General features: G+C 35.8%; 2 protein-coding genes across 3 annotated transcripts; one reads left to right on the top strand and one right to left on the bottom strand.

Moving 5' to 3' along the window:
* Nucleotides 1-6,114: 6,114 nt before the first annotated feature.
* On the bottom strand, nt 6,115-10,095 carry LOC109861734 (pancreas transcription factor 1 subunit alpha-like). Of its 2 annotated transcripts, none has more exons than XM_020441518.1 (3): nt 8,435-10,095; nt 7,823-8,145; nt 6,115-6,613 (listed from the first exon to the last, which is right to left on the bottom strand). In XM_020441518.1, exons 1-3 carry the CDS (start codon nt 8,713-8,715, stop codon nt 6,474-6,476), a joined length of 744 nt encoding a protein of 247 aa, XP_020297107.1. In that variant the 5' UTR covers nt 8,716-10,095; the 3' UTR covers nt 6,115-6,473. The 2 variants fall into 2 exon arrangements, with proteins under 2 accessions (XP_020297107.1, XP_020297112.1); XM_020441523.1 differs by having other exon boundaries at nt 7,826-8,145.
* A 4,643-nt stretch (nt 10,096-14,738) lies between these two features.
* LOC109861996 (protein DDI1 homolog 2) lies at nt 14,739-18,333 on the top strand. The gene is made up of 6 exons (XM_020441879.1): nt 14,739-15,270; nt 15,735-15,950; nt 16,031-16,285; nt 16,717-17,022; nt 17,109-17,225; nt 17,349-18,333. Exons 1-6 carry the CDS (start codon nt 15,006-15,008, stop codon nt 17,549-17,551), a joined length of 1,362 nt encoding a protein of 453 aa, XP_020297468.1. The 5' UTR covers nt 14,739-15,005; the 3' UTR covers nt 17,552-18,333.
* The last annotated feature ends 18 nt before the right edge of the window (nt 18,334-18,351 follow it).

Here is an 18,351-nt window from a genome sequence, read left to right as displayed (position 1 = left end):
ATACACTCTAAACCAAAATGATCAATTTTGGTTGCTCCTTGTTGTTTAATCGTCTCGAGTTATGCTCGTTGCTGTTGATCAAATGTCTCGTTTTTTGTTGATCCTAAATTTATCAGCAGCTTTTGGTTTGACACCTTTTCCTTTGCCGGTATCTTTCACAGGTTTGTGAATTGGTGAACTAGTAGTAGACGTAGTTGCTACTACGTTGAAAGCTTTAACTTTTTTCTGTTTGTCAACCACTACAAGCAACTAAGACAAACTGATATGTACTGAATAGTCCGCTTAATTATTTGATATTCAGTACCTTCTTAACACATTTGCGACCGGTAATGTAGTCCTACGTCATTTCATTTTTATGTTTAATTAACATTTATTTTATTAATATCTATTTTTATGTTTAATGAACATATAGTGTAATATGATAAAGCAATATTTACACTTATTTAAATAACAGAACCTTGCGGTATAGTCAGGTAATGTCTCGCTGTAAAATCGTCAGTCGCGAATGTGTTCAAGAAGTCTGAGTCACAAACTCTCGATTATGTTATTATTAATGTAAATTATTTATCAATATCGATTTGTAATAACTTTTATCTCAATAAATCCTAATATTATTCTAATATTTTTAAACTTACGGTAGTTTGCTGGACACCCTGTATATATATATAGTATTATTTGTTTTAAAGAAATAATCCCTTCGTATCCAATGATATGCGGGACAAAATAAACTTTATTAACAAGTGAAAATAACTACTTACTTGATGAAATTACAAAATACAAAAGTCACTCGGCTCAAGGCAACGGAAAACAGCTGTTTATTTTCTTGCTCGTCGAACGGCTCGGCTGAGACAGAGACGCAGCTCGCTTATCGCTTGTTTTTCTCGCGTCAAAGATACAGCGAGTATTTCCACTTTTGTCAAAATTTCTAGCATTGACCACCGGTTTTCCAACAATCGCTCGATTCAAAAAGAATTTTTCGCGTCGCGCTCAACGCCGCGTGGCCTTAACAAATCGACATCACATATATTACGTACATTCAGCATATTGGTTTATATCTATGGTTGAAAAATGGCTTGATAATTCACAAATGGGTGGGAAAGACCAAAAAAGCCGGTGATTCACTAATAATCACTAATAACCACTAAGTGGTTACTTGGAATAATCTTAATTTACTGATTGTGAGTTTTATAAATGGACGTTTTGGTCAATTTATTAATTTTTAATCATTCTCAGCAACATACTAAAATGCAATGTTACATAAATAAAAGATTTGAATAATCTATGTTAGAAAGAAAAATAAAGAAATAAGTAAACAATAAATAAATAAGTACACATTTATAATTTGACTAGTCATCACGGCGATTGTTAATGTATGTCGGCAAGTACAGAGAGTCGATGACCGACAACATAGACATAAAGTGTGTTAAATTGATCGAAACGTTCATTTATAAAACTCATTGAGTTAAGATTATATTCTAAGTAACCACCATTACCAGATCATCGGCTTTGTTGGTTTTTTTTCCATCCATTTTTGGGTTATATCTATCCTAACATTTAGTTAAATATTGTGGGAATTGACACATAAACGTTTTGCAGAAAATAGTTACTTTATTAAATCTAAGAATATATTGGTAATTGCTTGATATATTTGACGGTTGGCAAAGAATTGCCTGCTTGTCGATTCGCATCTGCTCGCAAAAAATGCAAATCTGACGCGCTTTTAATAAATTATATGTTAAGACTTACGGTCAACTGCTAACAAATTTAAGTTCCTTGTCGGCAAGAATAAAGAACATGACAAACAAGCGTCTTTCTCGTATACATTATTGCGCATACGCTGCCAATGTCACGAAAATTCGATAACTAGTAAGATGCTCTTTTTATATGCATGTTTTCTGTGATGTAAATTAATTTAAGTGTAATTAATAATGTCTTTATATAACTAAAAACAAGACACATTCCTTTATTTGCTATGCGACTTAAAATATAGGACAAGTAGGCTGTAAAAATATGTTAAAATACGTCAGTATTGCCACACAAAAAATTGATGTTACTATCATGACACGTATATTTGTAGTGAGTAACTTTAATATTCGGACAATAGATAGGATTAATTTGAACCAAAAAGTATCATTTTGCAAACTTCGCAATAGTTATTAAATGATTAATTAATATATGTGATTTAATAAGCGCGTGAGAAGCGATAGTCCGGATAGTCTCTGTAGGCGTGTATGATTTTCAGTTGTGAAAATCAGCTGATCGCAAGAAACTGTGTTACATGCCACTTGCTTGTTTGCTTTTTCTCTTGCTGCTAGGAGATTGCATAAAGTAAGTCACTTCTTACTAAAAATTATACGCTACAGAGTTCAAACCATCACTTTTTGGTTCAGATTAATGTAATATATCTTTGCACTTCGGTTTAGTCAAACTTTTTCATCCTGTATATGTATACATATGATGAATGTTCGGAGAAAGAGGGAGACCAAGGTATCATCTTCATCTGAACGCTGTTATTGTGTGGTATATTTCGTAACATTATAATAAAGAAAAAAAGTAACGTCGGGTTCTGTTATCGCGACACGAGAATCGAGAATTAATACTTTATTTGTGTGTCACTCCAGCTGCGAGGATCAACACAAGTGCGCACCCCTTGCGACAAGAGAGTACTTCTTAATGCGTGGTCCCCCGGGAGAGGAGTGGGATTGTATGGTTTGCTAATTTTCACGGTACGGGTCGTTGTACCGTGACGTTAGAGAAGATTAAATTCAATGAGAAGCTTTGAATTTTCGCGCCTCTCAATAACCACTTCTTTCCGGACGATTGTGACCGTAATCGATATTGTATAACCTTTACTTATATATAGTCTAGGTCTCAGGACATTTTGTAAAAATTGTGTTACATTCTGATAAGTTGTAAGTATTAACAAATATATCAAGTGTACAAAATTATTTGTGTAAAACAACGGAATTACTAAACGTTCGTATGCTATAGATTTTTTTTAGAAATGTATATCTGCACGCACACCTATGTATTGTCATACGTGACGTATGTATAGGTATATATACTGAGAAGAAAAAATACTGTAAAAACAATCAAAACAAAATGCTGTTCGCAATTAAGTGTTACTTAAAGTACTTGTGTTTTTCTTAATTCAAGAGTAATCTCTTTAGATTAACAAATTGAAAGTTAGGTTAAGGAGTTTATTTATTAATTTCAATGTAGTATAAAATTTATACTATAAATTAGAGTTTCAAATTTTTTCAATTTTCAGCCGATTTCTGAGAAGTAACTTTAAAAAAGCAATATAATCTCAAGTATACGAAAAACGCTTTCGCGTCGGGACACGTATCTGTTTAGTAAATAGACTCTCTAAAAATTAACAACCTGTGTATATCAGTTCTTCGTCTCAGTGTAAGCTTTAATTTTTTTAATTTTTAGAATAAAATACATGATGTATTATGTATATTATGTACGATACACCATAATGTGTACTTCTTAAATATGTATGTATATATATTAAAGTGTATATTTAATATATTTAACATTATATCAGTATTTTTCTGTATACTCTTGTTATTTACTCCTTTATATTGGAACAATTCTTATCCTCGATCGAATGGGGAAGTGATAAAAGTAAGCGTATCAACACACCTGCGTCAACTTAGATAAGCTCTCAATCACTTGAACACTGTAAGTTATACATTATACAAGAATAGTGTCTGATAAAATAAAGCGATAATAATATATCGACTTTTAATATTATCAGTATTTGTGACTATACATATAAATTACATATTTATGTTTTTGTTTATGAAGAAAAATTTATTATTCGTATTTCAATCGTTTATCCTTTCCGTTATCAAAAGATCTTTATATCGGAATATTTTATATTTTCTTTTAAATTAAATTATGAATAGAAGATTACGTGCATACATATGTAGTTTCGTAACGGCCGCTTTCATCGGGAACTTTAACGTTTACCATACGGTGTGTCTTATCAAATGAAAGAAGTCGGAGTTTGATCGGGGTTACGCGCACCTCGTCACCCCCGGTGCCACAGGAATCGTCCCTAATTGTCCACAAATCGACAGGCACCCTCGATTTCTCGAACCGTTAAATACAGTTGCCCCCGAAGGCGCGGAGGGGGCTTGTTCCGCTCTGGCCCCCCTGTTTCAACGTCGAGAGGGTTCGAGTTCACCGGGCATCCCCCAGTGGAATATAGATTCAATTACACCTCATTGTGTGTCGTGGTATCTATAAACAACGCTGTTTTCACAGCTGATAGTGGTCCACCCCGCTGCGGGTTGTGCACTTCAAGTAAATGCAGTATAGTAATTCACGGCACTCTATTTTTTCCAGATCGGACTGATTGACAATTCTGAATTTCGGGATAAAGTCTGATTTTTCCGAATTTTTGCGTTCCTATTTTTCTAAGATAGTGCATAAACGAATGTTATGAAATATATTTCAATCATGTTGTACACAGTAAAAAATTTTACATCTATATGTTAAAATTTACCCTGTTGATTAGTGCTTCAATACAAAATCAATATATAACTGATATGTTAGTTTTGTAACGTTTTCATGTGTTAACTTTGTCAACTTCGTAACTTAACATTTTGCATATGGCACTTTAAAATAGAATATTATTTTGATATAACACAATTATTTCAAGTAACCTACATGTCTCAAGGTCAATTCAATATACTGAGAAAAGTAATCTTGAAGTAATCATAAACTTTGACACACAAAATAATCAAATACTAGAAACAATCAAAGTTAAGGTAATTATTATCGTATATTAGTTTAACACAAAAGTATGTTCTTTTTGAAGTACATTTTTTACGAGTTGTAACTAATCTTTCATGTAGTTTGTAATTATTTTAGATGTTATTTTTACATCACATTTAAAGTTAAAATAATATAAATGTAAAAGTATCATGTCAATTACTTAATACTTTTAGTTTGTCAATAAGTAATGACAAATGAATTAATTTAATTTTTTTGTTAATTTGTTACAATTAATTTAACATTTGAAGTGAACTTCCTGGGACATGTTTAAAAACGTCTCAAGAGGGATTTACTAAAATTAAAATTAACATTTTCTTTTTTACTGTGTAGAGAAAAAGCAAGACAAGACGGTGAAAAACTCGAGAAATGAGTCTTTTAATTCTGTTTTAACAAACAAATGCTGTCAAATGCGAACATTTGCCAACATCGATCATTTCGAATTCTTTCGTGTGTTAAATATAACATGTGAAGCCGATTTGTTAATAACAATGATGATAACAATTTTCTCAAACGTTTTGATTGTTTGTTTTGTCGAGTATTTATCGTTGCGATAAACGGAACGGTATTCCGGTGCGTGCAAGCACGTATTAATTGACAATGTGAGATTAAAAAGTTTTCTTATCTTCCGCATTGTTCTTACGACTTCAAAGTTGTTAATAACGATAATAGCGTACAATGGCTTCTATAAACAGCAACTGAATCGCAGCGAGAACGAAGAGAAGAAGAGCTCGGGGACGATGTTTCGACCCCGTCGTCATATAAGAGGGAGGAAAGTGCGGAGGATTGGCGCCCGTGAGAAGACTTGCAGCCGTCGACGCCATTATCCCTGCTGAGTCGCAGGGCGTCGCGACGCCGCAATATCGACGTACCGCCCACATCGCCTCCCTCTGTTTCCTGTTATCTCTCTCCTTCTCTCTTCTGTCTCTCTTAATAAGCACCTTTTAAAATGTTTTAGTTCAAAACTTCTCGGCGATTTCAGCCATCTTTGCCTCTTCTTCCTTTTCAGAAACTGTATCGCAATTATTCGTTACGTACGAACAAGAGAAAAAAAAGCGAAAATACAGATAGATAGATAGATAGATAGAGAGAGAGAGAGAGAGAGAGAGAGAGAGAGAGAGAGAGAGAAGTTTTTGATGACTGAAAAACTCAATGCATAATTTTGTGGTAAATTATGTAACAGCAAGTTTCGACGACAGTTTCTCCTTCACATAGAATAATACATACAACTTTTTATTTGTGTAAACTTAATTCATTACATTCGTTTCGATATTGATTTTCACACGAAAGAAAAAAATGTATTTTTTATTTACGTTGTACCTTTTTACAATATTTCAAGAGTCAGAAAAAAGGTGAATAGTAAGTACTTGCCATACAAAACTGTCGGAACTATATGTTTATTTGGCTTTGTTATTCACAATGCAGATATTTTTGTGTTTGCTGTACATACATCGTCTCACTCTCTTACGTCACCATGATTATGTATAAACCATAAGCTTACATCCTACTAATTCTTCTATTTACAAAGCATGTTTCAGAACTAGTGACTAGTAGAAATTTTTTTTTTGTCTTAGACACTAAATAACACGCGGGGAATGTAACAGAATGCACGTGTCTTAATCTTGTTCTCTTATTAATAATGTCTTACGAGTCAAGTCGATTGCGCTACATCGACGCTACACTGTCTATTCGAACGTCGTTCCGTTCTTAGACGTTCGCGGATCTTCCGGCGTCCAGACTTTCGCGTACATCGTGCCGTTCGGCGAGATGTCTGATTTTCTCGACCAGGAGAGAGAATGCGAGATGAACGGATTTCCGCCGCTGCCTGAAAGTTGCAATTCGACACCGGTTAGCAAAATATTGCATAACAGATACAGAAGTGTCAAACGTGAGTTTGAGAACTTTTATAACGAGCGTTCAAAGTTATTCGGGGAAAACATTCTTTATATGTGAAGAAACTCATTATCTGATTATATCTGATTATATCTGATTATATATAGTTACAAGTAATCATGAATAAGATTGAGATGATCTCATACATGTGATGGTATATAATTATACATAATTAGATATTGAATTTGTCTTATTTGAATATATGAAGAATTTTTTTCCTTCTAAATTAATTATTACTTAGTAAAATAGTAATAGTATTACTTAAAATAAACTTCAAAGTTATTATTACTTATTGTTAGTAAAATATATAGAAACAGAATTTTGTGCTTGATTGCAACCCAGACAGCATAGAAAGATAAAAAAATATCTTAAAGATATTTCTAAAGAACAATAAGACGTTTTTACGTCGTCTTTTAGCCGTCTTTTAAAGACGATTGACATGCTGTTTGGGAAACAAAGATAAACATTTGAACGATGTTTGTTGTACTTCTAGTTTTAGTTACAAAGTCTAAAACTATACATATACAATAGTTATGTTGTAAATCGTAAAAAAGCAAAACATAAATAATGAATATATACATAATTTTTGCGATGCTTGATGTATTTTTATAATCTCCCAGTTTTTCTCACAATAATTCCCCTCCCCTCGGAAACCGATCCCGTATCTATCAGGGACACCTGTCTTGAATTAGAACAAGAGTAGATGAATAATTATGATAAACAGATCTATGATTCCACACGATCTATCTGATGCTAATTCATATCAAAACATATTATCAACATAATGTTGATTTATAGTGTCAAAATACGTTGCACATTACATTAGAAAAGTTCAATTATGAATAGTTACGTATAACACACTTTATTATAATAGCAAAATAAAGCTTAAAATATAAAATACGGAAAATTCTCGATATTCAATCTTTTTTATTTTTTACTTTGCAATATTTTAATATTCCACTCTTGCAAAATAATATTTTTGCAATAATATTTTTTGCACTGTTCCAACGATATTTTGTGCTATAGGGTCAATGATATTGAATTCTTTGTCGTTTAACAATATACTGTGTGTTTGAGTGATCGAGTATTTTCATCTACAAATCGAGAATTGTCCGTATCGAGAGATTAAAATTGGCCTCACCACGGACTATAATTTTCTTGGAGTCGTCCCGATTGGCGCATCTCGAGAGTCCGCTGTTGCCCGTCAGAGAATCGTTACCCTTGTCCGCCCGTACGAGCTCGTTGAGGAAGTTAATGTATCCGATCGCCAGTTTCAGCGTGTCGACCTTCGACAGTCTCTTCTCGTACGGCAGAGTCGGTATGTGCGCTCTCAGACCCTCGAAGGCGTCGTTTATGTTCTGCATTCGCCTGCGCTCCCGCATATTCGCTGCTTGCCGTTGCTGGACCTGCACCTGTCTCGGACATTTTCCCGACACGCCGCTGCGCCGATTACTTCGACTTCGTCTGTAAATAAATTTCACGAGTGTCTACATCTTCCTGGATGTTTTTACTTGGAGTTTTTATAATAATATAAATCATATAATTTTTATTTTAATGAAAAAGAACGAGAAATGTCGAAGTTGTCAAAACATTTAAATTAGTTTCATAGCTAATTTAGAGATTTCAGAGAATATATATAAATTATTTTTTTATATTATTAATTATATTTTATTTTGCCGAGAAACATTCAAGAACTATAGGTTATAGAATAAGCAGAAACTCGCAAAAAGGAGAATCGGAAAGAGATACTCACTCTCTCGCGTGATTCTCCTGATCGCTGCTGTAAACGCTCTCGTTGTCGCTGCTGTTCTCGTCGTAGGGGTAGTGCTCGCTACCGCTGGTGCTACCGGTGCTACCGGACGGATGATGCGACGACGGCAGCTGCGACGGGATCACCGCCGGCAGCGTCGCCGTCGTTGGAACGCCGCAATGCGGCGGAAGTGCCGGAATCGCCGGATTCCCCAGGAAGCTGTGCGCCTCGTACATGTACTGCCGATTCATCATATTCCGCTCTAGGTTGTCCATGGAATACATAGTGAAATATCGCTGTCGTTCGCCACAAGAGTCAGCTTAAAGTATCTCAGTTTATCCTTATATGTATATTTAGCTCTTACGAGTATGATATTGATTGCAATGCAACTCTTGATTTAACGTAAATTCAGTGTCGCTAAATCTCCGGATTCACATCTCTCATTATTATTATTATTTTAAATACTTAGAAGATATGACTAGACCGTTTGACTAGACGTAGTTACAAAGAGACTCTTGCGTCTCTCACGTCATTCGATTGTCCGCGTCAGACTCGCGCGTGATAATTGTTTTTAGCGAAACCTCAAAGTTTCAATCTCTCTTCGTGTGCAAACACCTTCGTCACAGGTCGCAATATTTCAAATCGCATCTACGCACCACTCGGTCACGTCTCGGGGAATTAAAAGATACGATCGGCACACGTGTCATACATATAGACGCGTGCAGGATAATATTTCTAAATAGCGGCACGTGTCCTGACGTATCACCACCTCGGGCACGTGTCGAGATTTGTCGAGACACTTGTTAACTCGGTGTTCACGCGCCCGAAATGCCTTGGCCCGCGTCCAGCGACGCTAACTTACGATGTCAAGATAAGGATAGATGTGAATCTCGCACCGATGACAGAAGGTCGATGACATATTCTCTCTACTTGCGGTAAATCTTAAAAAGAAATATTCCTTTTTATCTTCTTTGTTGTTTATATTTGTACTCTCGATATATTTTTAAAATTCATGTCTTCTCTCGCATTTTTGTCTCCAGTCGCAATGACAGCGGTTGTTAAACGCGTCGACTATATCGTAATTTCGAAACTCTTCACATTGCTCTCTTATTCCCGTAATTATAACTTGTTCATTCAATCGCTGTGGATCAGTTTAGATTTATCGGTGCATGAGTGTTTAGTTTTTTTCTATTTCAGCGTGATGCGTTGCGGGAAGATATTTTCACATGACATTTTTGAGAAACATTTTTACACCGTAAAAACACAGTCGCAAGATCACACTCTCTTTAATTTTTTGTAGAATAATATTTCTTAACTTTAGATTGCACTTTACAATTGTGTCAACATTTTTATCCCCTATTTTTGAAGTTACGCACAGTTCAATTTGTCGCACAACTATTTGTATTTCCGCAGTTTCTTCAAACGAGACATCACAAAAAATTTCAAAAACCCGTTTTGAATATTCTTGAGGTTTTCCAATTGCGCTACAATTCAAATGTCTTTTTGCGATCTTTTCTCATTGCGGAAATATTCCCAAACCGTCACATTATTCACAAATCTCACCGAATCTTTCTGAATAATTTTTAGAACGTTCTTTAAACTTGCTAAATCCGCACTTAAGGAAAATCAGGATCTTCTTTTCGCGTCAACAGACACCGTGCCCCGATCGTCCGGATGGTCTTTCGCTCAACTAAAATCGAAAAGCGGCGAACGGACAAGGCGGAAGCCATGTCGGGGTTGAAAGCCCAGCCATGACCCTATTCGTCGAGCGCTCGATCGGCAGAGCCTGCCTACCTCTTGGTTGCTGGGGTAGCGGTGCCGCCTCTTCATCGATCTGATAAGGAACCAACGCGCCGCGTTGTTCTCGTTTCTAGATATCGTCCTGGAACGCCGTCAGGAAAATTGTAACTCGCAACCAATCGCGTTTTTCACGAAAAAACGACGAGAAATGCACGGAGAAAACGCAACTCTAAAAACAAACAGGAAAATTGATAATTTCGTAATGCTAAAATATCGAGCGATTTTACTAATAAATAAAATTGAGGTTTAATTGACTTTTCTAATGATGAAATCAACGATGTTGCGTTTCAAATTGTATTTTGTTGCTGACAAGTAGAATTTTTATTTGGAAATGTATCTAATATATAAAAGATGTCAAAAAATGTAGTTTAACTAGAAAAATAGCTCTATAAAAATATAGAGAAAGTGTAGGAAGTATATAACTGTAAATATATGTGTTTCATTTGATGATATTTCGGTGTCTCAATTTTTTTCTTCTTAGTATAAAATTTAAGAATAAAATAGGAAAAATAAATCTCAAAAATAAAATTGATTTCTTATTCCTCAATTAATGTAATAGTGAACTTAACCAATGCGTCTAATACTATCAATTTTCTAATCGTGTCGTTCCTAATAATGACAACCAAATGACCATATTATTGTCATTTCTGTCAAGCTACGTTTCTCTTTTTTGGGTCTAATATTTTTTTCTAATCTACTTAGTAATAACAAACGTAATTAAGAAAAAAGCGTGTTTCTCAAACTTTAAATTAATATTTTGGTTTTAATTTTATTTATTCACTTAAATATAACAATAATCATATTTGAAATTATATAATTATATTAAAAATTATATTAAAAATTTTATTGAAATTTCTAATAAAATTCTAATAACGTAACATGTAGTTTTCATATTTAAAAACTCGTTCAAATTTTGATTAATAAGGACACAACAGTAATAAGATTGACACTATCAGTAATTAGATTTTTTACCCTATTTACTAGTCGATATTGACATTGATTGTGCCAATCTTTCTCATTCCTTTGCAACGAACTTCCATTTCTTTTTACAATAAGCTTTTTTTTCTTTACATAGCTTATAGTACATTTTCAACTGTTCTTTTTTTCTTGCAACAAAAAGCACATCGTCCGGAATTCACGAGTAAACCGTCATAATGGAAAAGAAATCGGCCGCACGTGGCTTACGTACGTGACACGTGCGACCGCAACGTCGCGCAAAGGGTTGCGTTCCGCTAACTGCTTTGGCGACATTTGGCCCTGTTGCGCGATCCTGTAATTATAGGTACGTGCCCCGTAACAGGTACGATCTGATTTCTCCGCCGCGCGTTGCAAGATAATAACATTTAATAACGCACAGCGTGAATATTTTTGGCAGCAATCACATATGTGTTTGTAATACACATGTCACCTTGACAATGTTACAATTTTATGAAAAAAAACACGAATCACACGTGCGCATTTCTTGTTTTTAGTTTATTGTCTGCGCAATAAACTAAACCCTGTTACGAACGTTCGCACATTCTCGGGTGATTTTGAGCCTCATTCGTTACGTTTTGATAATTAGCCGTCCAGAAATAGTGAGGTGAGAGGGTGCGTCGAATCCGGATGAATTATAGTTCCATCTGCGACGGTTCTTTCCTCGAGGAGTAATCGACAGAACGGCATTTCCCACGATTGTAATTACAATTCCTGTGTTTTAGGGAATTCCGTTTTGTACGCATTAACTTTCTGCGTGCGTGTATCGTTAATTGTTAATTAAAATAAAACTGAAGCGCTTTATATTGAAAAAAATCGTGTGCATTTGCTACACATTCAATTTAATAAGAATATATAGATCCTTCTTTTGTTAACTCCGCGGTTTTTTTTATAGAACGGTACTGGCTGCTATATACTTTCCTCGGTATAATCCGCAACGAAAATACCACGTCGGGACAAGTCTATTGTGCCAGAGAATTTTTGATCCTCGAGATCGAGAGATAACTAAAGGGGATCGGATTTAAATAGCTAAATCCGATGGCCAGAGGCCACGTGTACGCGCTTAAAATGCTGTTTCGCCGATGACGAGACGATTCGCGCAATCTCGCTCGGCACAATCGAGCAAATTTATTTATTTAGAAATAAAACTACTTTATTTAAAATAATAAATGTTAAACGAATACATAATAGTTCTGATGGATTTTGTGGAAGAAAAATTGACCGAGTAATTTTATTAAAAATAATTTATTTATTTTATCAAGTAATCCCCGTTGTTTTTTATTATATTTTGCTGTTGTACTTGATAAAACAAATAAATCGTTTTTAATAAAATTACTTGATCTATTTTTCTATCGCAAAATCCATCGAAACTGTTGGACTCATTTATAAAATATTTTATCATAAATTACTATAAATTTTTCTTATATATAACTGCAACAAGTATATTAATTAATAAAAAAATTAAAATATTTGTCTTGCAGTATGAAAATCGATTATGGTATAAAAATACACAAAACTGATAAATGACGAAATGAAATTTTCGTGGTTTTTATAAGGTTCATTTAGGATACAAAAGGATTTTCAGAGAGAGAGTGAGATCATAAAAACCTCGTCATGAATAAAGCAATTATCCACGGTGCATCCCGGCGGAGAAAAAAGAAACCATAGCTAGCACCTGGTACGCGGGACACGGCAGAACATCCCGGTACCTACCTACCGAAACGCACCCCTAAGTGTTTATTAATTTATATTCGGTGGAGAGTGTGAAATCGATTTATGTTCATAGATGCGCTCAGGTCCACGATGAGACGCACTTATTCTGGAGAATAATAAGTTTTTGTACGTCTGTTAATGCAATAAGGTTGTGTACGTCTTATTTTTACGAGAAAAATTATAATATTGTTTTTAGATATATTTTTAGTAAATCATTATTGGGAATATTATGTAACTTAATTATTTATTATAGAATTATACAAATTATTTATTTATATACAAAAGCCATTAAAGCTCATGCTTGTAAAAAGTCCCTAATTTATATTTTTAGAACCTCCTACAAAATAGTGAGATAAAAATAAAAAATGTTTTTGCTGTTGCATTAACAATATCACACAGTGAATTGTGCATATTTGTCATACTGAATACGTCAAAATAATATGTCAAAATAAATTCCCGTATGCTTACTGAGCATGAATCGTGAAAAAATAGCAACGATCGAGACTGCAAAAGTTCTCACTGCGCTTCCCTTCACTGGCGCAATGACGAGTCGTAATAACAAATCGATTGTGCAGATGCTGAAGACACATTCGCCACTCGCGGGGAGGGTTGATAGCTTGGAAAACTGGGGAAGGCGGCGGTGCATTGGAGCGTGCGATGTTCGGGGGTCTCTCTCGTTCCCCTTTGGCGCGGGGGTCGCGTGTAAGGACACCGCAGGGGGTAACATCCAACACCGGATACCGGAAATGGTTAGGCGGCACCGGATACACAGGGAGGCGCATTATTAGACAGGTGGCTGGCACTCTTGCGCGATAAAAAAACTTCGTGACTGGGACAAGTTCGGCTTCTTGTGTGTGTGTGCGTGCGATGGGTGACAGTGTGCGTGTTTGTGTCTCTCAATCTCAAAATAACAGTTTATTTATCTTAATAATAATTAGCTGTTATATTTTGTGCAAATACGCATGAGACAGATATAAAACGTTTTGTTCGTAATATCAGTCGAGATCACTGTCCAGAGATAATTGTATCGTTAAACATTAGGGGAGGTCTCTGATAATTGCTCGTTAAACGTCATTCTGAGATTATGCGTCGAGTAACGAGCGCGTACATTTTACTTTCGCGATAAAAGTCTTTGCGATAAGCGTCCAATTTTTGCTACCAACAACATTTCCATTCGTTTTCCCGGGGAAATCGTATGACATATGTTGTAATATCTCGGATCAATAAAATGCATCGTACACAGCGAGATAATCGCTAACCAGTGTCGTGCTCTACAATGACAACCGTATTTGACCTTCGTGTGGAATTTATGTTTGTTCATGTTCAAATGAAAAGACGAAACGTATATCTTTATATGTAAGTTTATACAATAACCCTAATTTTGAAAACAAATTTTACTCTCGAGATAAATCGATGAAAACATTTCGATTTGTCGCAAAAAAAAGTTTGTTAACTCCGTTTATTATCACTATCGCAACGACGCGTGCAAACAGAAAAAAAAAAAAAAAAAAAACATTGCTAGCGGCTTCTTTGTGTTCGAAAAAGTAATAAGTCGTATTGGGTGTTAGTAGATGTTAACGTTCAATTATGTTTACTTTCTCACAAAAAAAAGACCTGGGGAACGTCTCCGTTTATTAAAAGAAAAATCACCACCGCACGGTATGTGGGAATTGAAAAAAATACTGGCGTCCTCCTCAGGTTCTTATTCCGAGAGCGTTTGAATCTGGCGCGCCGTGCAATCGATACCTCGCACGGCCGACACCTCGCACGAGAATCGATTACTGCAATCGACTGCTATCTCGCGCTTACTGTCTCGCTGATGCCGTGGAACTCGTGGGGAGGAGTATTTTTGCTGAGCTGGACTGTTGTTTACATCCGGAGCAATCCACGAATTGTGCTCCGTCCCCGTCGTATCCTCGCTCACCTTCCTCTCTCCCTCCTTGCTCGCTGTCTCTCATTTCTTCTTTCTGCCTCGGTCGGCGGAAATCTCCGACACTTTCCTATTGGGACTTGGACCTGTTGGGACGTGTCGCACAGTTCGTGTTCAAAATCGCTGCGTTGGCGGTGGTCATAAAAATTCTCAGATATGAAAGTGACAGTAACGACGCTCAGCGACGACAGCGTCTTCGTCCTGGATGTGAGCGAGGAGTTGGAGCTCGAGAACTTCAAGGCATTCTGTGAGATCGAGAGCGGTGTGCCGGCTCACGAGATCGTCATTGCGTTCAACGGCTTGCCTCTCATGGATGACAAAAAGTCGTTACGCGACCATGGTATCCGTGACGGCGATGCCGTCATTCTTCAGCACATGCATCAAAGCGGCAGCGATCTCAACCTGCAGCCCTTCAATAGAGGTGGGAACAGAGTTTCTGAACAATTACTTTTGATTTGCATTATGTCTAGATCATTAAAGGGATGCATAGAAGACACATGTGTTATTCTACATTTATTCTTTGTTTTTATATGTTTTATTGCGTTATATATTTTTTTTTCTAGAAAGTACTTTACACTTGCTTATCTCTGATTCTGTCAATAAAGATTGTAGAATGATGAAACAGATAAGCTTTTATGTTGAACCGTTAGCCTTTGCTTTCTCCTGCTTCGACTAATTTATACAAGAGTAAAAGTGATCACTTAGAACACATTCTTTTTTTTCAAAATGTAGTATGTATAATTGTACAGTTGCTTCTACAGTTAAATTTTTTTTTTCTATTTCAACATAGTCTTCATATCGTGTATTATTCTGTATGATGCTATCTTGCAGCATGCAGTATCTTGCAAAAATGAACGTACTAAATTTCAAGAAACATCGCTCTAGCCATTCCATTACTGGACTTCAGTTCCATCAGAGTTCCTGGGACTACTATTAACAATCAGCGCCAGCCAGCCATTGCCAACAATAGAGTGCAAGATCTTCAGAGTGCAGATGACCCAGCTATGATAAGAAACATGTTCCTGGCTAATCCTGATCAATTGGCATTGCTCAAGCAAAATAATCCCAGACTAGCTGATGCCTTACTGTCGGGAAATCTCGGTGAGCAACAGTTCTAAGAAAAACATAATGTAGTGTAGTTTAGTCACTTCTGATCTCTAAATGTTTTTAAATGTTTATAGATAGATTTTCAACTGTGCTTAGAGAACAGATAGCAGCTCGAGAGGAACGACATGCTCAGAGATTGAGAATGATGAACGCGGATCCGTTTGATACGGAGGCACAACGGTTAATCGCCGAAGAGATCAGGCAAAAGAACATCGAGGCCAACATGGAAGCAGCGATGGAGTATAACCCCGAGACTTTTGGTACTGTTGTCATGTTGTACATCAATTGCAAAGTCAACGGATTCCCGGTTAAGGCATTTATTGACTCAGGTAAATTGCCAACCGTTTACATGAATTGCAAACGTGAATTCGGTTACAGTACGAAATAACAATGAGTCAGATCCGATTTCGTCGCGCGAAGAAAAATATGTTATTATTGGATATTTCTCGAGATTATTTTTAAATTCTTGTGTACTGCACACATGAGTAGGTGTCTGCATCAAAAATGACTTTCTATTTTTAAATCCACACATGTGGAAAAATCATCTTGGTGTTTGCAGAAAAATAGTTTAATTTTAGAAACATGATTTCTCCATTCTCAAGAACAATGGAAGAAAGGAGATTTTGCATTTTATGTAAATATTTGGGGATTTTGATTTATTTTTAAAAATATATGACAAAAGCATGACAGAGAAAACCTTTTATGAGATTTATCGTATGCGTGATCGAGAGTTAATGTTTGTTTTATTGTGATATATAAGGTGCACAAACTACGATTATGTCCGCTGCCTGTGCCGAGAGATGTCACATTATGCGATTAGTGGACACAAGATGGGCAGGAGTTGCCAAAGGTGTTGGGGTTCAACGCATAATCGGTCGCATACATATGGTACAAATACAGATTGGCAATGATCATCTAACAACGTCATTCAGCGTCCTCGAGGAACAGCCTATGGACATGCTATTAGGCCTGGATATGCTGAAGAGACATCAGTGTTGCATAGACTTGAAGAAGAATGTCTTGAAAATTGGGACCACAGGCACTGAAACTTCATTCTTAGCAGAAGGTCCGTTTTTCTTTCTTTCTTCAAGTTATTGATATTAATTATAGTATTAAGAAATCGAGAATTGGAAAATATTGTTATTTTTGCAGGCGATTTACCAGAATGCGCGAGATTAAGCGGCAACATTGACGAATCCTTCGACGACAGAGATCTTCAGCGAGCTCTCGAAGACAGTTCGAGAGACGTTAAGAAACAGAGACAACACGGTGAGTGTGTGTCGGTGTGTTTTCTATTTTAAAAACACTGTTAAAGGAAGAAACATTTTAATCTACAATATAGCATCTTTAATTCTTTAAAAATGTAATCTCAACGATCAATATTTTGTTTAGATGGACAAAGCACCAGTAGTCAAAGCAGACCTGTCACTTTAGAGACGACGATCTATCCGCACGATCCGTTCACAGAAGCCACGGTCAAGGAACTCGAGGCTCTGGGTTTCACAAGAGCGCAGGTGATCGCGGAGTTGCGCCGATTTAACGGCGATAAAACACAAGCCATCGCCGCGTTGTTCGCGAAATCATTGAAATTCTAAACATACCGATATCGAAAATCACACGCGTGAATTGAGTACGCGATATTCTCAGTGGAGAAAGATATAGCGAAATTGTGAATATGTATGGTACGCAATAAACACAGAAATGACTTACAATCTATGAAACAACTTGTAAGTATCGTTGTAGTTGGTAGCTGTTTGATATACTTCCGTTTTACGATGACATAACTTTTATAGCTCAACAACGAGTCGCGAAAAACGTTACAGTGGTATATGAACGTGTACGGGTTATTTTTCGGCAAAAAATAAAATAACGTTAACTCACTTTCTTTTGTATTTTTTCTTACTTTATGGTGATCTAATTACGTAATGAATTGGATATATATTACTGTAAAGTAAGATAAAAATACAAATTGTTAAGATGATAAGCTGTTGTATGTAATCTTGCAGATTTTTTGTTACACATGTGTGTATGCGCGCACGTGTGCGCGATGCCTAAGTAAACCGCATATTTGTAACACATTAATTATATCAAGTATTCGAGTAAGAGTTTAGAAATGCGTCTAATTTTTACGATCTGATATTTAAAGATGCAATATACATAGTTTTTTTGTGCGAACAAACCATTGAATATTAAGATTTAGTTCTCGAATGTTATGTAAAAGAAATATACATAGAACTTGTGCATACGCAATAACAACCGCTGAATAGATATGAGAAAAGGTTTTCTACGCGCCGTGAAAGATACATGTATGTATTTCACGGTACTCTGTAATATTCCGTTTATATATAAGTGGTGAAGAGAAGATAGACAATTATAAATATATATATATTATATA

The sequence above is a fragment of the Pseudomyrmex gracilis genome, unplaced genomic scaffold (genome assembly GCF_002006095.1).
Source record: "Pseudomyrmex gracilis isolate BER0280 unplaced genomic scaffold, ASM200609v1 scaffold_9, whole genome shotgun sequence".
Classification (NCBI taxonomy): Eukaryota; Metazoa; Arthropoda; class Insecta; order Hymenoptera; family Formicidae; genus Pseudomyrmex; species Pseudomyrmex gracilis.
Note: the sequence above shows the minus strand (reverse complement) of the source record. Positions and strands in the feature narration are given on the sequence as shown.